This window comes from Equus quagga, chromosome 12 (assembly GCF_021613505.1).
Source record: "Equus quagga isolate Etosha38 chromosome 12, UCLA_HA_Equagga_1.0, whole genome shotgun sequence".
Lineage (NCBI taxonomy): Eukaryota > Metazoa > Chordata > Mammalia > Perissodactyla > Equidae > Equus > Equus quagga.
Window position 1 is genome coordinate 52,950,852 of NC_060278.1, and position 23,501 is coordinate 52,974,352.

A 23,501-nucleotide genomic window follows, 5' to 3' on the forward strand; every position below is an offset into this window, starting at 1 on the left:
TCCTGCTTCCGCCTGTCCGCATAGGCAAAGAGCAAATCCAGATGTCTCCCAATTGTCTCTCAGGCCTTTGTACGGGCTATTAATGTAGTTTACTTGTTTCCATATTTTCACACTCTCTCTCTCCATATTTCTATCAGCTTGTGGATAGCATATCTTGCACATAATGTTAACAGATCTTATGACAAATAGTTCAGTAAGTTTATATCTTTCACTCCTCTGGATATAGTAATTCAAATATTGTCTTAGGGACTGGATGAAATCCATCCTCCTAGGGTATTCCCTTGGTCTCATTCACTTTTACAAAATTAAACCTCATAATTATAGGGAATGCTCATAAGCACCAGAGGACATCATGGTGGAAATGTGGTCTGCATTATCAGCATCCATTTCCACCCGAACTTGCCATAAAATGCCCTCATGGATAATGTTTTTAGCAGCCAATTTTCAGCCAAGGGTAATTTAAAAGTATGTTCAAAGGAAAAGTGGCAGAATCAGGAGAGAGTATGTATAAATATACACTAAATATTCTTTAATTTCAATTCTGCAAATATTTTGAGATAGTGCCCCTGATAACTACTTTCTTGAAATCAATAATTTGAAAGGACTGAAAATAAAATATTCTTTTAGATTTGTTAACTTATTTTTTTAATACACTCAATTTTAGAAGAATTAAAGCATTCACCACGGGAGATCTAAGGCTCTTGGAAAGACTCAAGCACGCTCTGCTAGTGATCAAAGGTTCTAATAATTCTAGATCTTCTTTTCTGCTGACCTCTAGGACTTTGCAAGAATGACTCACTTGATATCTATTATCTTTACTTTCTTTTTCTATAAAATGTGAGTTATGGACTAGATCAGTATTTCTTAGATATTTAGGTTTCACGAAACAGTAAAAGAAGCAGAGTCTGAATCAACTTGGAGATACCATTTGTTTATTAATAAGGACATAAAATAAATGAACATAAAAAGTGCCATGGTTAGTTAAAATATGTCACTAAAAAGAACATTTTAACAATAAAAAGGCAGAAGGATAAATTCAAAGTAAGGAAGTCCTTCATATTAAAAAAATAAATATATAGCTTAAGAAAAAAATGCATATTGTCCTTTTTATCCTCGTTTTCATCATGGACTGGTAAAAATTTCATAAATGTCTAAAATCATTCCATGAATCTGTGCTTAAAAATTATTGAATTGAATGCTTTCTACTCTCCCTTTCAACTATAAAACTCTGTGATCTACAGTCTTAGTTTGATCCAATATGTAAAACAAATGTAATTAATATAACATAGCATTATGTCAACTAAATATAATTTGCTAATTCAAATAGTTTAAAGAAGTAAAAATGCTTTTTTAAGAATGAGGGAAAGTGTTTCCTAATGTTTGATGTAGTACTTTGCCACGATACATTTTCAAACACACTGCACACATTAAAGAACTTTCGAAAAGTTCCTGCGGGAAATGACAGTGTCATTTGGGTCTATTAAAGCATCATTCTGGTTGCACAAACTAGAAAGAGAAGTTCCACTGTGGTAATGCTAGTCTTTATCTTAAAGACCAAGAGTCATTTTGCAAATTTGTGGTATCATTTCCCTAAACAACTCAGGACCGAACGGTACTTCTGTTCCTCACTTCTACGTTTCTGCAGAGGCTGAAACGCAGCTCTTGACTTTTTTTAAGCATTGCTAACAGACTTGAGATAACTTTTTCATCTACCATGTATAACTACGGAGTAGCTTTAACATGTGAAGGATGTAATAAATTAGACGTCTCTTCATTTTAGAGAAAGAAGATGGAAACATCATTGGTTTTCTTTTCTCAATTAAATATGTGCGAATCAAAAGAAAAAACTTTTTTCAAGTTAATACATGGTTCAGGAAAAGAAGAAACAAGCAAAGAAGCCAAACTCAGGTAAAGTCATACTTTTTAAAATCAGCCTTATACTTTTAAAAACAGGATGGATGTTGAAGATTTGTTAGCATTTATTTTTAAAATATCTGGTCCAGAATATACTGATTGTACTGTTATGACTGAAAAAAAGTCTTTATTTACTAGGAGTAAACAACTGTTAAATCTAAAATATTTTCATTTAAAAAAAAGAGCAACAATTTTAACTACAGAGAAGAACTGGTAACAATCTTTGTTGAAATATAATCTCAAATACTTTACAGTTACAGAAGGAAAAAACGAATATATTTTACATACGCCTACCCAAATTCCTCCACAAACATGCTATTTAAATGAAATTCTTTAGGAATATCATTGTGAGTGTGCGGTGAGTGGGGTGTGGGTGAGAAGGGGTGTTTAGGTAATTACCAACTCCAAACTTGTCTGATATCAGAAGGAGAGGTTTAAATTGTCATTTAAATTGTCCTGAAACTCACGCCTTCTCTTTTCAGAGCTAAGGAAAAAAGAAACAGGTTAAGTCTGCTCTTGCAGAAACCTGAATTTCATGAAGAGACCCACTCCGGTAGATCCGGGCACTTAGCCAAAGAAACGAGGTGAATAACTTTTAATTATTTGGGGGATATTTTGCTGATTCTACCGTGAAAGATTTAAGAAAGAGGAAATTAGGGATTTCCATTTTATTGGAAATTATACAGTAATATAAAGAAGGTTAGAGATCTCATTTCGACAAACTAGAAATATTCCATAAAATTAAACCACTTTAATAGCTGGAATTAAATAATCTTATAAAAATGTAAAGGTGCTCTTTTAAAATTATATAGCTGTCAATTTTAATGATATATTTTACTCCTTATAAACTGATGAAATAGTCATTAATTTAAGTGTTTTCACAATGTGATATTGTCATAGAGAAGATATTCATCTCTTTCCTTAGTAGTTTTAAAAAATGCCCTACGTATATAAGCAAATAAAGCACAAAAAGGGATATTTTGCAATTTTTAGCCTTTTCTTGAATTCAACCAGAAAATGGAATAGCCTTATATACTAGTATAATAGAAACCCTTCCAAATATGAAATATGACCAATAAAATATCCAAGATAAATATATTCAACTCTCTAAATTATCAACAACTCTGAAATATTTTTTGTATTAAAAATGCTTTGTATTTCTTGCCCTTTATAACTTCATTAGTCAAACTTCCTGTATCAGTTAAAAAAAAGTTGCCACATATTGTGGTAAGAGCTTCAAGGAAATTACAGTTAAAAAAAACTTTGACTGAAAGATATTGCCAGTTTAGTTTCTTCTATTTGCTGAATTAAGAAAGATAATTGACCCGATTTCTTTTTCTTTGTTTTTAACCTAATACATGATTAATTTTTCCTTAAAAAAATCATAATTCATATACTCATGAGAAAATATTTAATGCTATTTTAACACATTGTTTGATAGGCAAAATCCCAAAGAAAGTTGACCAATGGTTTTGAAATTTTTGGCGTAAATACAACTTTCATTATGTAATGAGCAAAGGAGAAACTCTGTGAAATATGACAGAAAAGAGCAGTATCCTAGCAGATGTCAGAGCAGATTCATAAACAGACTTTCTGCACACTCCATCATAAAACATTTTGTTTCTTGAACAGAATCTCCCCTGCAGAAGCCGTGATATGGGGTGAATCATTTGACAAACTGCTCTCCCATAAAGGTTAGTGGTATTTTTCCCAAATACTTTCTGCAGTAATGGAAATTGTACAAAGTATGCATGTAACTATACAAAACAGGCTGTCATAAATATTTAGTCAGATCGGTAATTTACAGCAATCTGAGTTTCTGATCAATAGTAATAACTAAATAATAGAATAGGCAACCAGTGGAAACTGTTTTTAGAAATATTCTCATTTCATTAAGAATTGCTTATTGTGGTCAAAATATTATTTCTTTGTGCTGTGGCTAATAATTTCAAATCTTTAAATTTTTTGATTTTTGAAGGAAACTTGGTTTTACTAAATCCCAGATTATCCATGTGATTTTTATTTTTTTTATTTATTTTATTTTTTTGAGGAAGATTAGCCCTGAGCTAACATCTGCAGCCAAGCTTCCTGTTTTTGCTGAGGAAGGCTGGCCCTGAGCTAACATCCGTGCCCATCTTCCTCTGCTTTATATGTGGGACGCCTGCCACAGCATGGCTTGACAAGCAGTGCATAGATCCGCACCCGGGATCTGAACTGGCGAACCCCGGGCTATCGAAGCAGAACGTGCAAACTTAACCACTGCGCCGCCAGGCTGGCCCCAGATTTTTATTAAGCCATATAACATTTAAAGTAGTTCTTTTAATGGACATATAGGAAACTCTCATGAAAGTAGTTGGCTTTTTAAAATTTTATAAATACCTCACTTGTCACTCATCTGTTTTTAAAGCAGAATTTTATAGAAGAGTTGAGAATCAGGAGGGGAATTTGAGAGGAAGCTTTGTAGATGAGATGGAAGTGAGGACAAATATTGAGTCCCCAGTTGACTGTCCAACACTATGATCACTCTGGGTTAGAGGACAGGCTGCCTGGCTTGCTATTCTTTAGGGTCACCTTACATAAGGCAGCAGGTGAGCAAGCTTTTTTGTCTTTATTCAGTCCACGATTTCTTTCCGGTAGCGACACTGATGAGTTTAACTGGGTAGGCTGTGGGCCAAGGCAACCACAAGTCCATGATTTTCCACAGTGAACCAAGTAGAGTAAGCATAAGAAGTTCCACTTTCTCATTACCGAATATCCACACGCTTCCTCAAGCCTTCAGCTTTGATTTGTGTCTCAAATTTTCTTGTTCCTTACTTCATTCTTTGAAACAGAAACCCTCCCCCGATCCTCCCCAGACCATTCCAAGATGAGGCTGGCCAGACTACTCTAACTACTGTTATTCTAACTACTGTTTACAGCTTTGCAGGCGGGTTTCACATTCTAAGGTGCCTCCTGGAAGGAGCTCCTGTTGCTAAGACAGCTGGGAGTGTAGTACTCATAATTCAGCTTCAAACGCTCCGTTTGATGAATCACCAACTTCTCTTCTCTGTCCTCATTTTCCGTATTTTTCTCTTCAGTTGTCCTTCTCTCTATAAGGTCTTGCTGAACTGTTAATGGTCCCGTTAATTTACTGACATAAGAATTCTATTTCTGCAGACTATCTCTCAATACTTTCTTTGTTTCAATGAAAACAGATTCTACCTCTGAATTGTAGTATTGACTCTGAGAAGGGAAAATATAGGCAGAGAAATCAAGGCTTAAATTTAGGCAAGGATGTAATCACTGAAAATGGAGGGTAGTGGTAAGAAAGGAAGTTTATGCTGAAAAATGTAACTTGACTCCTTCCTCCTTATTTCACCTTAATACTGTCACTCCCTATTTTGGAGAAGAGTAATTTAAAGAGCTTTTCTCAACTATTCACTTTCTTCATTCTCAACATCCAATCATTTCTTAACTATTGTTAAAATTCTTGCCAATCATATTGTCCCATCCTCACTAACTCCACCGCCACTGTCTTGGTTGAGACAGTTATCACTTCTTGGGACTAATTACAACCGCCTGTGTAAACCTTTCCTCCATAATTCATGCCCCCTCAAAGTTGCTTCTATTTTTTAATCTCCTATTGTTTCCAAGATTTGGGCACATCCCGGCCCTTCAGTCTCTTCACCAGACAGAGCAAGGAGAAAAAGAGAAGTGGAATTCCTTTTTTTTGCTATTGACTGTTTACTATAAGGAAGCAGATGTCTTTTCATCTGCGAATCCCCAAATCCCACAAACCACCTGGTAAATATTAAGTGCTCAAATAGCATAACCACATTTGTTGCTAGAGAGAAGTTAGTGCAGGGTTCCTTTGAGATTTGAGTTCCGGTTCTCTTCTACAACATAATGGTTGTATAATCTTAGTTAAACTAATCCCTATAATTTCAGTTAATCCTCACCACTCTGGACATTTAACTTCCTCCAGTGTAATTGTAGATAATAGTGTCATGTCCTTAGCTCCGATAGAAATATATTTCTGTCAGGATTAAATGAGACGAATAAGAAACCAGTAACTGTTTGACATTACACAAATGCAAATGGTGTCTGGTACTATGAAAAATAATAATGATCAACAATAAATTTAATAATGTTTTTCTGTTTCCCAGTCTACTCCCAATAGGGTAAACATCGCTCCCAGGGTTAAATTTCAATTGAAAGAAATATATGAGCTGGATTTATTTCTTTAACTTAATAAATTGATGTGTAATAATTTCGTGGCACTCTCCCAACACATTCAGAGAGAAGCAAGATTCAGCAAGGGCAGTTAGTCCCACAGAAAATCCTGCCCTGTAATCATTCTGCTTTACAAGTAGTCAAAACCAAATGGAAAGAATTGAATTTGTTGCTCTCTCTCTTTTCCCTACTGGGGAAATATTAAAGAACTGTAAGATAGCAGCGATTTGAATCAAGAAGGGATAACACAAGTAACAAAAGTCAGCACTGATCCACTTGGAGACTGTTATCATCGCTCATGATCAAAATGCTAATTAAATTATGCTGAATTCACGAAAAATTACGTTACTAGTATTTTTTTAAATCAATCCCCCCAAATTCAATTATTTTTCATTGCAAAGCTTATTGCAACATTAAGTTACTAAGCTTAAAATAATCAGCTAAAAAAGGTTATTGGTTGCAATGGTTAAATTCAGCTCATTTCTATTGACTTGACTCTAGGCAAACAAAAAAGGAAGATCTTATATTCATACTTACACACACACACACACACACACACATGCACTTCAAGAAAGACCTTGCTCAATCAAATTTTATAGAATTTCCCTTTGGTTAAGTGTGTAAGTTTCTCAAATTCTGTATGTCATGTCTGTATAAAGGAAGTAGAAATATTATTAAATGTAGTCAAATGGAAAATGAGGTAAGTCAAACAAAGTGCCATGGAAATTTGCGTATTCAGTTTGACAAAAATGACGGATATTAAAATCACTGTAGACCGATTATCAGCATTTTTGGGAATGGAGCCACACAGAGGAGATGGTTCTTACTCTAGATTTTAGGGAATTAATCAAAATTCACTAGCTGGGCGAGGAGAGAAAGACATTGTCCAAGCAGAGAACCAACAGAGGTATGGGGCATCAACCAGTGCCATTTATTTAGGGAACCAAAAGGAAAGTAATTCTTTGTTGAGAAACATAATTTGAAAAAGGAAGGGTGGCTTACAGTCACAGACAATAGATAGATGAGACTAAAACAGAAAGCGCATGGGTTTTGCCATATTCCACAGAAATCAAGTCTCCGTGGAGCGTTTTGATAATCCCACTATTTTATTGAAATTTCATTCTTAGAATGTAGTTGAATCCTTAAAATTAAAAAAAAGAAGGTAAAAATCCAATAAAATCTAAACAAAGTATGGACTTCAATTAATAATAACGTATCAAATATTTGTTCATTAATTGTAACATATATACCTTACCAATGCAAGATGTTAATAATAGGAGGGAACTGGATGTGGGGGATATGGAAATTTGTATTTTCTTTATAACTTTTCTGTAAATCTAAATCGATTCTAAAATAAAATGTTTATTTAAGGAAAATGAACTCAAACACATTATATAGTAAATTTTAACACAATGAAGTCCCTCAACAGTTTAACTTCTGTTCCTCATTTGTTTCCAAGCAGATATTAGGATAAATAAATTTTTCTGCCATCCCTGTTTATTGACAAATTTGCCTGAAATTGCAAAATGAATTATAAAAATCTATAATTTAACAGTATATATGCAAATCAATAATTTCTAATGATGTTTAATAAAAACAAAAAGCACAAATAAGTCAAAAAATAATATCAGACTATATTGGTCAGTCATAATTATCAATTTCAAATTTAGTCATCAGTCTTTTTCACTGATTGACTTTTTAAAAGTAAACGTTTTCAGTGTGAATCTAGTGAATCAAGTAATTCCAACAAAATTTTATTTACATATATTATACTCACACATGTATGTGCGTGTTTGTATACATATATATGGTTCTGTGTAAGACATCTTTGGAAGTAAAATAATGCTGCCGAGTCATACATAATTTTGAAAACAATTGGCTAAATAGTTTAAAAAATGCTATCGAACTTTCAAAGGATCACACAGACTTTAGAAAATCATCAAAAGAGATTAGATAGATGTGTGCAAGATTTCAACAGGCAGAAGAAAAGGTGATTCTTGAGTGGAGAAAAAGACATGAAAACAGCTAGAGAAATTAGAGATTTTGCTGCCACCTGGAAAAGCAAGCAGTTCACTTTCACTGAGGCAAAGAGTAGTGAACAAACACACTGGAAAATCGAGTTGGGGAAAAACTTTGGAAGTGTGTTTGTTGGAAAGCTAACCCCGATGCATAGAAAGGTAGAGTTCTATGCATGCAGCATGGACTCCCTCCAGGACCGTCACAAATAGAAAAACTAACCTCAAGGTAAGGGCTATTTTGGAAAGAAAATGGGTGAACTTGGTGACTGAATGTGTACATATGCTGCAAAGTGAGAGGATGAAGAAATAGGAGATGGAGAAAAAAGATGAGCCAAAGATCCCTAGATTTTATTCCATATTAATAGAAGATAATTGTGCCTTTTACAAACGAGAAATAGAAGTGGAAAAACAAGGTTTGTGAGAAGATGACAGGTTAGAGTTTGAACTTATTTAGTTGCTGCTAAACTTTATCAAAAGTTTTGTAGGGTTTTAAGGCACGTATCTAGAATATGGAAGAAAGATTGACTACAGATAGAGATTTTTAAAACATTTAATATAGTTAATAATTGAAGCTCAAAAGAGAATGTTATTTCCTGTGAAAGGAGGGTCTAACAATAAGAAAAATCTTCCAACTACTACTTAATTGTTTATTTTCCTGTGCAGCCTTTGTTCAGTCATTGCAAATAATTCCAGTATTTTTAACCTTTGTATTAATTACTGTTTCCTTGGACACTTTGCATCCTGGATTCTGGCTCTACTGAGCTTAATTCTGAGAATAATTCATAATAAGATAGAAGTAAAATATGTACGTCATTGCACTCCTTTGATTTAAAAATACGAACTGATTATACTGTGGAAAATACTTATTACTGACTTTGGGTAAATGCTACTGGGAAATGCATCCTTCTCTTTGGGGAAGGAAATGAGTACTTCTCCTTATAATTTTCACCTTGTGGCTTTTCAAGTTGCCCTCCCCAATTTTCGGTTACCAATTTTCTGCAAGATAAGGGATCCCAGTGCTCTGCAAAGTTACATTTCTGAATCAAGCTGACTCATAACAAACACTCAATTTCTTAATCTAGCTAAAGAACAAAAATAAGTAAAAGCCAGTCTAAATTATAAATGGATCACATAAATAAATCATTATTGCAACAGTAACCACAACATTGTGTAGCAAGTCAAGTGCTGTAAAGCCAAATATGAAAGAAGGAAACCACTCAAGCCAGTACAAATATAAACCAGTAGAATATTATACCATACTTGGGTTTCCAACTTGAGAGTTTCTTGACTTTTTGTTTCATTTGGTTTCTTGGCATGAGAAAGATACTCCAACAGATGCCAGAGTTTCAATTTAGAAACATGCCATTACAAGCATTTCCTATGTGTATGACACATTGAGCCAGCTTCTTCCAGTGTGACTTCTAATCCCAAATTCTCTCGAGTAATTCTGACAGCTGCATTCACCACCGCAGCCTTCCGAAGGACTGTTGAGTGAGTTACTGCCTGTGTGAGAAATGGTTCCATGGTGACTTCACCTAAGGCAGCTGCCCCTGGTGAGTCAGAGAAACAGGAAGTAGCTAATGTGCTGGGATAACCGAGCAGGATATTGCATATTACTTTTTAAAAAGTAGTTTACTTGAACTTTTAAGTAAATGAACTACTTTCACATTCATTCCTAATTCATTTGTTGAATCAGTCTTATTCTTCCCTGTTATATCCATATTATGCCAACCAAATCCACTCACTTTGATTAACCCATAATGAGTCCCTTTAGTATACAGCACTCTTCCTAATATCCGTGCTGTGACTTCATTTTGAAAGGCTGTATCAAGTTCAAGACTAACCACGGTAACCAATGGGTTTTGCATGATATCCTAGGGGACAATGGCTGACACATAGTTGACACTCATGCTTTACAGATTAATGAAGAACTATATTTTAAGTAATGTTTATGTTATTGTCTGGAAGACTGCTATTTGAATTCCATGAAAGCTGATTTTCCTCTGCTGTTGCAAAGAGAATAAGTTACTTCTGCAATTGTCCTTCTTTATCCTTGGTATATACATGCCTGTCTTGCCCATTAACCTCCATGTTCCCCAACAATAGGGACTATGTTTTATGGCAGTTTATTGGTAAACGTTCTATAATTTTAAGCAAAACAAACCTTGGTTCAAACCCCTGTGCTTTTACCAGCTGTAAGATTTAGAGCAACTTAACCTTCTGAACCTCACCTTCTTCATCTGTAAACATGCGTAGAGCAGGACTTACTCCACAGGGCTGACATGAAAATTAAATGGAACTGCACCAATAGAAGGCATAGAGCAATGTGCCAAGACCTCAGCAAACACTCAAACCTTCCAACTATTGGAATTAATATTGCATTTTCAGTATGTAATACAGTCCTCAGGTTCATACTAGGCATTTCATAAACAATTAAAAGATACATGAAGGGAGTTATTTTTAATAAGTAATAACAATTTCAGTTGCCTGGCATATGGATGATTCCTTTTAGGTGTCAGTACAAAACATTTTGCTATATTTGAGACTTATTAATAGGAAAAGTCATGGCCATATCGTCCTAAAATTGTGACAATTACTTTTTAACTCACTTGAGGAATAATTTGGTATTTAAAAACTGGTTAATCCACGTTTATACGTGACATAGGAAAGAATTAATTGAAGTCAAAAAAATATTCCTTTCACTCCAGTCAAAGTAACTTCATTCATAAACCCAATAGAATATATCCTTAGTTTCCTCTTTCCAAACCAGATCTGACCTGTAACAGATCGTTCTCCCATGTAAAATAGCAGGCATTTTATTTTGCCAACTTTAGTAACAGAGAAACAAGTAAAAAGCAAGTTAAAGTGTCTCTTATTGTGGATGGAGAAGAGGCAGAACCTAGATCATAAACAGAGCAATAAGACTCAACAATATGCTTCTCAATATCAGCAGAGTGTATATATCCATGACGACTTCTTGCTTTTTTAATTAGGCTGTCCTGAAAATGTTCTCACAATCATTTTGTTGTCTTGCTTTCAATGGCTCCTACTATCTAGAAATTCTCTTCAGAAATGTACTTTATGCAGCTGCCAAGCAAATTTCAGAATTCTCTTCAAAAAATACAAAGAACCTGTCAGTTTTGAAGATAGAGTTAAATGGAGAGAGCATCATTTATTTTTCAGAATTTGATCCAGTAAAAAGTGGATGTTAATCTGGGGGGAGAAAGACAAACATTTTAGACATTTGAAAGAGGAAGGAAGCATGGGTGCTGAGCAGCAGTTTTCCATTACGCTAAAAATTCATCAAAGGGAAAGTTCTCATTTTCTTTTAGAGTTCTGGCCAGCAGCTGGGGCACGTTTACAAAACTGCCTAAAGTTTGCTTCAAGCCAATTGGTCTACAGACTGGTTTTTTTGGTTGTGGTTTTGTTCTTACAGATCTAAACGTTGCCCACATTTCGAATTCTACTTCAGTTTCAATCTGAGGGTTGAAAGGCATATTTTGCCTTAGTCTCCTTGTTTCCTTCCAGGATCATTATAGAAGAAGAAAGAGGATAAAAAAGACAAAAAGTGAAATGAGGAATGATGCAACGAAACCATCTTTCTCATCACACAAATGCAGAAGGAAGAAATTTTTAAGCTTGGTCAATCAGTAGTCAAATGATGCTTATTCAGCCTCTTTCCTAAAGTCATCAGCCTAGGGCTCCAGTTTCCCCTGAAGTCTTAATAGGAGGCTACAATAAAGTTTCCAAAAGTTAAAGGAATGTAATCTTGGACAACAGTAATGGCTCAAATTGCTTTTCCACAAGTTCAGGTTCTGAGATACACAAGGTGAAAGGAATTATGGGAAGGAAAATCAAATAGAAACATATTAAAGACCAATAATTCCCGTGAGTACTGGAGTGCTAATAGACATTGTAAAACCAGCATGTTGGACTCTCTGTTCTTCCCTTTGGCAGCTATTTTGGTTCAAAAATATTAAAAACAGAGACAGATCACTCATTTTACTCTGAAACATATACATTTTTAGGTGTTTAGGGAAAATCTTCTATCAAAATGCTTCAAAGAATCATTATCCATTTATATTTCCTATCCACATTCTGAGAAAAGTGCAGTACTCAGCATGAGAAGTACATCTTGAAAATCAACCACCAAACAAGCTAGAGAAATAAGAAGAGTGGTTAAATATCACCCACATTGATCATTCTGCTTCTTCTCAGCGATTAGAATTTGTTGACTCATTCATGACCTGCTGAGCACTAAGGCCTCCACAAGACCCTTGTGTTTGACTAGGAATCATTTTACTAGCATCTAATGACTGTAGACAACTTCTGAGTTACTTGGCAGTCTTACCACGCCTTCTCAAATTCCTGTTGAGCCTGACCTTTGCTTGTCTTCCTAGTTTCTTCACTTACTTAATTTACTAAAGAAAAGAAAAGACAGAATCTCCCCTCACCCCAGGGAAAACATCAATGGAAGGAGCAGTGGGGTGGAACAGACCCAACGTGATTCTTTCCTCATGGTACAGGTTGAAGTCATCCCATACTCTAATACTTAGAAAACGTTGGTAGGTTGTCATGTCGTTTTCTGATGACTGATTTCTTAAACATTAAGTTCCTGGATCTCTAGTATACTCAAAAGATTGCTTACAACATAAAAAACATGATGCTTCATGAGAAAAGCAACAGGTGTTCTCCGTAGGAGAAATAAATGGTGATATGTAAAGCATAATTCAAGAATTGCATTAGTTTCTTGTTACTGCTGTAACAAGTTACCACAAATACAGTGACTTAAAACCACACAAATTTATTATCCTACTGTTCTGTAGGCCAGAGGTACAGGATAGGTCTCATCAGAAAAACATCCAGATGTCAGAAGGCTATTGTCCTTTCTCAAGGACCTAGAGCAGAATCCCTTTCTTGCTCGTTCAGGTTTTTGGCAGAATTCAGTTCTTTGCAGTTTTGGTCCAAGGTCTCCATTCTCTCGCTAGCTTTAAACTGAGGGCCATTCCCACCTTCCAGAAGCCACCACATTCTTTGGCTCGTGACCATCTTCTTCCATCTTCAAGGTCAGCAACAGTGTTTCTCATATTGCATCTCTCTGACCCACTCTTCTGCTTTCCTTTTCCACTTTTAAGGATTCCTGTCATTAGACTGTCTACCTGGATAATTCAAGATAGACTCCCTGCCTCAAGGTCCTTAACCATAATCATATCTGCAAAGCTTCTTTTTTCTATATAAGGTAACATATTCTCAGGTTCTGGGGAGAGGGCATGGACGTTTTTGGACGGCTGTTTCTCTCCCACAGGAAGTATTGCCTCCCTGAGAAAGATACACTTCTACAATTTTTTTTTGTTTGAAAAGTGAGATCTTGGGTAACTGAACTTATCTGAAATTCAGTTTCCTCATCTCTGAAAACGAATATAAGACATATACCAGGCAGCTGTTGTAAAGATTAAATGGGGGTAATAATGCTTATAAACAGTATTTAGCCCTCAAAACCTCTAGACAGGTTATAAATGCAAAACCTCTGAATTATCATTATAATTCTACCCATAGAGATTTTTTCTTCTTGCTTCGTTCTATATGAAACTTTCTATATTAGAAATACTGACTGACCACAAGGAATAGTTTTAGAGAGCAGTGGATACAAAAAATTAATGTAAGTGAAAATGAGTTGAGCAGATAAAGAAAGCTATCACTTTATTTCACAAATTTTTCCAGCCATAATACTAGAATGTTTATCTTTTTTATAAAATTGCTGAATTTGTCTTTAATATTTTGTTCAGAATCTTTGCATCTGTGATCATGAGGGGTATTGGTCCTTAACCTTATTTCCCTTTTTCTTTTTTTCTTAGTCTTTATTTTATTTATTTTGGAGAGGTGGGAGGTGTTATATATTTGTCAGGTTTTGGTATTCGTTATCTGAGCCTATTAAAATGAGATGGAAAGTATTCACCCCTCCACTGTTTTCTAGAAGAAGTTGGGTAAGATTAGGATAATTTTTTTCATAAAAGTTTTATGGAGTTCACCAAATCTGGACCCAAGATTTTTTGGAGGGGCGCTACTTTAATTATAAAATCTATTTATTAATTGAATTATAGTTATCAGATTTTCCACTTCTTCAGGGTCAGTTTGAAGAGATTTATTTTTTAAAAACAATTTCTTGTTTTATTGAAATTACATTTATTGACACAAAATTGTTCATAGTATTCACTTACTATCCTAATGATATCTGTTAAGATCTGTTGAAATATCCTTAATTTTCTTCCTACTGTGAAACAGTCTTGCTGGGGGTTCTATTTTATTAATGTTTTCAAAGAACAAACTGTTAGCTTAATTTCCTGTATGGTTCATTTTCTACAGACTTCTGCTCTGTTTTACTTTTATTTTTTCCTTCTATTTACCGTGGCTTTAATTTACTCTTGCTTTCCAAGCCTCTTAGTGTGGAAACTTAGACCTTGATTTTGACTCCCTTCTTTTTTTTTTTTTTACTAGTAGAGTGTTTCATGCAGTAAATTTCCTTCTAGCTACTGTTTAAACTACATCCCACAAATTTTGATGGGCTTGTACTCTCATCATTCAATAGTAAATATTTTCTAATTTCTCTTGTAATTGGTTCTTTGACTTATGAATTATTTATAAATGTGCTGTTTTATTTCCAAATATTTGGGGCTTTTACAGCTATGTTACAAGTATTGATTTTTGATTAAAATGCTTGTGGGCCAAGGATATACTCTATAAGATAGCAATCTTTCAAAGATTCATTTTATATCCTAACATGTGGTCTATCTTGTATAATCTTCCTTGTGCACTTGAAAAGATGTGTTGGGTAGAATGTTTTATAATTGTCAATTTGGTCAATTTGGTTAATAATGATATTTAAGTTTTATATATTCTTATTGATTTTCTATCTATAAATTTATAAGTGAGCAGAATTAAAATCTACTATTATAATTGTGAATTTTTCTACTTCTTCCAGTTTTATCAGCTTGCTTCATGTATTTTAAAGCTCTGCAATTAAGTCCATATATAATTAGGACTGTTATTTACCAGTAATGATTGACCATTTTATAATTATGAAAAGGAAATATTCTTTATTTTGAAGTCACTTTGTCAGACTGCATCAGATTTTTTATACAGATTTCTTATGCTTAACTTCTGTGTTGTGTATCATTTTCATCCTTTTATTTCACTTTCCAGATACTTTATCTTTAATGTGTCTCTTGTAGCCGATATATAGTCTAGTTTTAATTTTTAATGCAATCTGATAATCTCTGACATTTAATTGAGTGTGTAGTCCTTTTAAATGTAACGTCATCATTAATATAGATGGGATTGTATCTAATTTCTTACAATTTATTTTTTTGTTTGTCTCACAATTTTGTGTTGTTTCTTTACTCTTTTCAACCTTTCCCGCCTTCCTTGGATTAAATAATTTCTATCCAACTGTCTTCTAGAATACTTAGCCCTCCCTCTGCAGTCTTTAATCCAGTTTCATGCCCATCCAATGAATTTTTTACTTCTGATATTTTGCATTTCAGTTTTAGAATTTCCATTTGATTGTTTTTTACAGTTTCACTTTCTCTGCTGGGTTTTTGCATCTATTCATTTATATGTCTTTTTTAACCTTTACATTCATCACCATATCAATAATAGTTTTTGCAAAGTCCTTGTGTGCTATTTCCAACATTTTGGATACCTCATGGTCAGTTTCTATTGATTGCCTTTGTTATTGACAGCAGTCACCTTAGACATTTCTTTGTATGCCTAATAAATTTTTATTGTACATGAGTATGGAAGAAGAAATAAAGTCTAGATTATGTTATCTTCCTTTAAAGAGTCTTAGATTCTTTTTCTGTCCATCAGTTAAATCATTAGTGCATCCTCTTGACTTTTTCTGGCCAGTTGGATCCTTTAGAACCAATCTCTTTCTGATTTGCCTTAGCACTAAGACAAAGTCTTTGCCCTTAGGCATAGTATTTATATCAAAAATACGGCCTTTGTTGGGATCTCCACTATGGCTGAGCCAGAACTCCAAAGTCTCCCAGACCAATGCAGATTCTTATATTTCCATTTACCTCTCAGCCCCACAGCAGCTATACCTTTCTAGGCTTCATAGAGTTTGCCCACCCATGTACAGGCTCGTCCTCCATCAAGGGTCTGCAGGGAACCTGCATGCAGACCTCCGGGTCCCCTCTGCTTGTTTCTCTTTTTTTCAGTACTCTGACCCACAAATTCCAAACATATCATGATCCCAGTCTCTTACCTCTGCCTCCTCAGCTTAAAGGGATTTTTAACTTTGTTTAGGCTCCATCTCCATGCATTTCAGTCTTACAGGTGCCCCCAGGTAAGAAGCCAGACCAAACCTAGGCTCGCTTCATATGCTTCTTTTCTCACACTGCTTCTAGGCCCTGTTGTCAATTGTACTCTGCTTGGAAATTACTACCTTGATATTTTGTCCAGTTTTATAGTTATTGATAGTCAAAGGGCAAGTTTGGTTCCTGTTACTCTGTCATGGCCCTCCATTTCATCATAGTTTAATAGTAATATTTCTTTGTATTTAAGGTAGGACTCTGTAGATTAAACATCAAGTCAAGGACTTTGCCTCCCTTTTACGGCTAAATCCTTAGTACCTAAAACAGTATCTGGATCAAAGTTATCACTCAGTAAATATTTTTTATAATAAATTAATGAGTTGTTCAGTGGGGAATTCAGGATGAAAACAAACTTTATTTAATAAGATAGTTGACCAAAGTTAGGAATACACTATAGAATTAGGAATATGCTTGAATAACCTACAGTGATATCCCCAAGAGAAGAGTGTGCCTCCAAGAAAGTTTGTCAGCTTGTCTGAAGCCACATAGGCTGGCATTCACCACAAACTGAAACCTTGCCAGTTCTGAATATTGATGCTGTCATCTTGTTAACGTGCCAAGAAAGACCCAACTCTCGGGAGCAGGCTCACACTGGCAAAACTCATGAGGCCGAGTTCCAACTCAATAATATACATTCAGGAATAAAACTCTCATTGGTAGGCATTTCTGTATGCTCAAAAAGAGGCCAAACATAATAAAAATTTTGCTTGATAAGCTTGAGATTAGAACGTTAATTAAATGTTTAATGGAATCAGGCTAAGATAAGGATTGACTTCTTAAATGGACTAATATATTATGAATTTCATATATTTGTGCATCCCTATTCATAATAGGACAAGATTTTTTTATTTTTTTCTTTATTGGTTTTTTGCTTTTTTATTCTTACTGACTCTGATTGACAATTTCTCTTATATTATAGAACTGATATCTCATTAAAAAGACAAAACATTTCCTAGAACTCTTGTATTTTTAATGAAATTTTGTATTTTTCTCATATGTTCGAATATTTATTTCAGTAAGTAATTATTGAGTGATTTCTTCATCCTGGGGATTTAGTGGCAAATTAGACAAGAGTTTCCATCTTATGGATCTCACAGTGTAGCATGAGAAACAAAAGTGAGCAAGCAACTACAGCACAATATTTTAAGTGGGACCCAGTATACTAGGAAGTCATGGCATGAAGACACCCAACTTACTCTTGAGAGATTGGCGAAGACTTTCCAGATGAGATGATCTCTAATTTAAACCTGAATGGATGGTACAGATTAGATTGATGAATTAGATTGATAAAATTAGAGTAGGAAGAGAAAAGTGTTTCCAAGAGAAGCTCAAGGTAAGAGATGTGGGAACACGGCACACACATGGAACTCAAGTATTTCTCTGGGCTTGGAGCTTATCGTGTGAAAAAGATAGTGGAAAGAGATGAAGGGTATTATTGGAAAATTTTAAACAGTGAAGAAACATAATGAATTTTGTACTATAGAAAGATATTACTGACTAGAATGTGGATAATAAACTAAGAGTGTTGGGCTGGGGTTGTGGTGGCGGGTGCCAGGCAGGGGGGAGCAATGGAAGCCTGGAGTCAGAGTCACCAATTAGAAAGTTGTTATAATAATCTAAGTGAAAGATAATTCTGGTCTGATTAAAAGTAATTCCAGATCGCATAAAAATAAAAAGATAGATGTATGATACATGAAACAGACAAAGTTGACAAGATTTCATTATCAGTTGGATGTGGGGTGAGAGGAAAATTGGGAATCCCTGAGGATGCCAGGGTTGTGGTTTAAGTTGTTGAGTGCATGGTGTCATTGAGTGGAAAACATTCTGGGAATGTCTTGGGTGATGATGATGAATTCAGCTCTAACATGATTATTTCGGTGTAAAATTCAATAGAGATGTTTACCAGATGTTGGTTGATAGGAGCTTGGAGCTCAGGAAAGAGATCTGGACTGGAGATGAGTTCTGAGAATCATCAGTGTATTCATTTTATCTGAGTGTTGGAGTGTTGAAGTTATTACCCAGGAAATGTAATTAACAGGAAGGATGAAGAAGGGTAAACTACAAATTATTCAGAGAAGCAGTGGTCAGAGGCCTAAGAGGAAACTCAGGAGGGTAGGTGCCATAGGAGAAAATTACAGATATTTCTCAACTGTGCCTGCTGTCGTAGAGAGATGAAGAAACATATGGACTGGAAAAAAAAAAAGCCCACTGAATATAACAGTAAGTCATTTTGGTAAAAATTATATAAGTATTGAGTAGAAAGCACATTTTAGTGTGGGAAGTAAATGAAGTGGAGGGGATTAAAAGACCAAGTGTAGAAAACTTACTCAAAAGACTATATTTGTAAAGAGAAATATGTAGATGAGTAGCTGGAGGAATATTCAAAGTCAAGAGAAAAATGTTTCTACAATGATTTCTCTTAATATGATTAAAATTATTAATGCTATCAAACGATTATTAAACATTAATGACATCAAAATTTAACTCACAGAAACTTTATTGTTTTCCAGGATTGTTTGTAATGCCTCATTTTGCCCACAGGTGCCAGCAATATGGGTTAGGTACAGCGGGACCTAAGGGAAAAAAGGAGTTTCTGGAAAAATGTGGGAAGAGAAGGTAGGAGGGTAGAGAAGAGAAAAGGGAGCTAGAAGAGGAGAGAAAAGGAGAAGAATGTAAAGAACAGAATCCCAGCAAACATCACATTCAACCAGGGAACAGAAGAAGTTAAGCCATCACAGGCGACTGCATAAAGTGGTCAGATAGTGTGAAGTAGGAGATACAGTGCCCTGGAATCCTAGGAAGAAGAGTACTTCCAAAAGGAGGGGGTCAGTATTATCAAATATTACCAAGTAAGAAGTCCAGACAAGATTCATGAAATTTCCCTGTGTAATAAGGTACCTGTGATAGCAGAAAGAGAAATAGGTCATAACTAGAGGGTGAGACCAAATCTGAAGAAAGATGGCTAGTCATTTATATCCAACTCAAATGTGAACTTCTCTGAGAAAATTTATCTGAAAAATCCAGAAGGAACAATGTTCTTTTTTCTCAGTGCTTCTACAATGCACTCTTTCCTATTACGACTACCTATGACCAAGCAATTTCACTTCTGGGGACTTATTCGAGAGGAATGAAGACTATGTTTACATTAAAAAAAGAAATCTATACATACATGTTTATAGCATCTGTATTAATAATAGCCAAAAAAACCCTATGTGTCCTTCAATTAGTAAATAGTTAAACAAATGTTGGCATGTCCATACCATGGAATACAACACAACGATGAAAAGGAACATCAATTGATACATGCATCAATCTGGATGAATCTCCAGAGAATCATGCTGAGTGAAAAAAGCCATCCCAAAGAATATTTACTGTAGATTCCATTTACATAGCATTCTTGAGTTGACAAAATTATAGCAATGGAGAACAGATTAGTGGTTCCCAGAGTTTACGGAGGGATTGGGTGTAGGAGGGAAGTAAGTGTAGCTATAAAAGAGCAAAATGAGATATCCTTGTAATCATGGGAATGTTCTGGATCTCGACTATAGCGATATTATTACCCTAGTTGTGATATTTTATTACAGTTTTGCAAGATGTTACATTAGTGGAAACGATAAAAAGTACATAGGATCTCTCTATTATTTCGTACATGTAAATCTATAGTTTTTTCAAAACAAAGAAGTTTAATTTGTAAAAATGTCTGTAAGCCAAAAAATGGTAGGATATCATAAATAGTTGAAAGAGCGCTAGTTTTAAAGTCAAAGTGTCTTAGGGTTGAATCTGAGTCTGCCGCATTTTTAGCTATGTTAACTTTACCTGACTAAGCCTTAAATGATAGTCGTCAAGATCATCATCATCATCACCCTCATCATCACTACTATCAAAACCCATATAGAGTACTTACTATGTGTCAGTCACTGTTTTAAGCCCTTGGCACATTTTAACACATTTACTTCTCCAAACAGCCCTATCAGGTAGGTATCATCATGATCTGAGGCACAGAAATGAAGCATAATTCACTCAGGGCAACACAGTAACCAGCTGAACATGCATTTGAACCCTGGTGGTTTTTTACCAGACTTGAGACCTGCCCCTAGCATTGATGGGGCTCAAATAGAACAACGTCAAAACGGAGGCTCCATACCATATGTCTAAATGCTTAAAAGTTACAGACCAAGCTGACAGACTGTTAAAATTATTCATTCTATCCTTCTATTTTGAAAAATATACGGTGTAACAACTTGGAAGATTAGGTTTGAATTAAAAATTCTCAGACTCTTCACAGTTCTACTCTGTAAATATGGCCTCCCTCACTTCACTTTCCACCCATGGTTTGGTTCCACACTGTGAGAGGCCTCTTTGCACATTTGGGTGGACACCCTCAGGCTGCAAATTCAAGGCCTGTCCACACTCAGGCCTAACGGTATGCATACCACTGAGTCAGCGTGCCCTTGTTGGATGGACTTGGAGAAGACGGCTGTGCAAACTCTGGAAACACAGAGCCTTTAGACAGGGAATTCCAGGGTCCTGAGCCCAAGAAGCATGGACTAGAAGATGAGGGATGGGCTCCAGGTGAAATGGCTTCTTGGCTCTGTAGAATAACCTCGCACACACACCCCGGGGAGAGGCACAGCAGAAGGAGACCCAAAGTGAGGTCCAGAGTCCCTCTTACTAGGTCTAAGTATGATACAGCCTCATTTCAACAAGAAGGATACTTACCTTTCATAGTTGTGAAGATTTCAGCCAATTTATATGAGGTCCTTCTGCCATATCACGCAAGACGTATGCTACCGCGCTGCATTTGAGGGAAGATGAGCTGTTCTGCTAATATTTGCAGTTATACTGTAATATCAAGGAGTACATTTTCTCAGCATTCATATTTTATTGTAAAATATATCACTTCTTTTCTTGGTAGGTGGACTGGAGACTTTTACCAGATTTCTTAAAACCGAATTCAGTGAGGAAAACATTGAATTTTGGGTAGCCTGTGAAGATTTCAAGAAAAGCAAAGACCCTCAACAAATTATCCTTAAAGCAAAAGCAATATATGAGAAATTTATACAGAACGATGCTCCGCAAGAGGTAAAGATGACTGTAAAAATTTACACCTGTTTGAAAAATATTTGAGAGAATCTGCCTTCATCAAATGGGTACACCTGTACGTTGTACCAGAAAGGCCAGGATTTTGTTGAAGCAAAAATGGTGGTTATTTATATAGATTTCTACATACAAACAGGATGCAATGTAACATATTACCATGGAAGGAAAGATATAATTGAAGTCACTCCTCAGTGTTATTTTTATTCTAAATGAAGAGTGAATACAATTAATTGCAACATTTAGATTCATTTATCATGTTAATCACCTTAGCTCAAGCCTTCTCTCACAGAAACTAAAGATTTCTATAAGTGATAAAGGCAAGAGAACCTAAGATCTTTCTATCATGCACCATTTTAATCTTTGCTCATCTACATACACAAGGTTTTGTTTGCCCTGAAATGATTCTCTCTCCATCTTAAAGTAGACTAAAAGAAAATTTCATTATAGAGAGACGAGGTAAACCTAATTTGGCAATGGTTCAAGTGAAACACAATTGTGATTTTCTTTGACTGCAAGCTCAGTATGAGGTAATTGTTTGAAACAATTGCTAAAATGGCTATAAAACTAGAAAATATTACTTGGCTTTCCTCAAACGTGAATTAAAGAGAGTTTCTATATTTTTATGTGTTCAATAAAGTGTCTCTTCAGTGTGGTGGTAGAGCTGGTCATCTATCACTGTTAAGAGACCTGTTTGACTGTAAATTAGATTGTCCATGGGGTAGCATTGTTCCTGTAGATATTGTTCCACATGAAATGATAGTTGTTTTCCTTGTTTCATTATGTTTCAATCTGTTTTCTGTTGTAATTAATTATTCTGTCTTCCCCATGGCCAACCTTACACACAGGTAAACAAAGGCAGCTAGTTGTATGGTGCTACTCACCAGGGAAGAGGAAGAACCTCTTCCTAAAAACTCACCACATCAGAACCAGATATGTCATCAGTGCATTGATAAACAGCATTAAAATATTTTATATCTTTCTGGCATAGTGGCATGGTAGTTAAGTTTGCATGCTCCACTACAGCAGCCCGGTGTTTGCAAGTTTGGATCTTGGGCACAGACCTACATACTGCTCATCAAGCCGTGCTGTGGTGGCGTCCCACATGCAAAATAGAAGAGGATTGGCACAGATGTTAGCTCAGGGACAATCTTCCTCACACACACACACACAAATAATAATAATAATTTAATTTCTATGAAGTTGAGTTTCCACTTGAAAATGAGTTGAAGCTAATGATCTCTATGACATGTACCATTAATACTCCGTTATTCTAAATTGGCAGAGAAAGTGAGAGACCAGGAGTATAGGGAGAGAAGAGCCAGATGAGATGCCATCCCAGAGTAAATCATTGGATCCCTAGACCCATAACAGGAAAAGCACCCAAGTGGCCAAGTGCCCTATCCCTACTTGAGCATTGGGTCCGCCCTGTGCTGTTCGTTTCTCAAGCATGTTTACTGAAGTAGATTGGCTATAATTGCACTTTTTTCATTATTATCCAGGTTAACCTTGATTTCCACACCAAAGAAATCATTGCCAAGAGCATCACCAAACCCACTCTCCACAGTTTTGATGCTGCACAAAGCAGAGTATATCAGCTTATGGAACAAGACAGTTACACACGTTTTCTGAAATCTGACATCTATTTAGACTTGATAGAAGGAAGACCTCAGAGACCAGCAAATCTTAGAAGACGGTCACGTTCATTTACCTACAATGAATTCCAGGATGTAAAGTCAGATGTTGCCATTTGGTTATAAAGAAAATTAATTTTGCTCGTTTTGATGGCAAACTTGTACATTTGCTTCTAAGATATAGCATGTTTATGTTAACAAATGGGTACATCTTTTAAAATAAAACACATCATGCGAAAGGATTTTAAAAA

At 35.4% G+C, this 23,501-nt stretch overlaps 1 protein-coding gene across 1 annotated transcript; it reads left to right on the forward strand.

Annotated features, from left to right (window-relative positions):
* The first annotated feature begins 1,613 nt into the window (after positions 1–1,613).
* RGS18 (regulator of G protein signaling 18) lies at positions 1,614–23,501 on the forward strand. The gene is made up of 5 exons (XM_046678175.1): positions 1,614–1,908; positions 2,397–2,498; positions 3,547–3,608; positions 21,435–21,601; positions 23,119–23,501. Exons 1-5 carry the CDS (start codon positions 1,790–1,792, stop codon positions 23,374–23,376), a joined length of 708 nt encoding a protein of 235 aa, XP_046534131.1. The 5' UTR covers positions 1,614–1,789; the 3' UTR covers positions 23,377–23,501.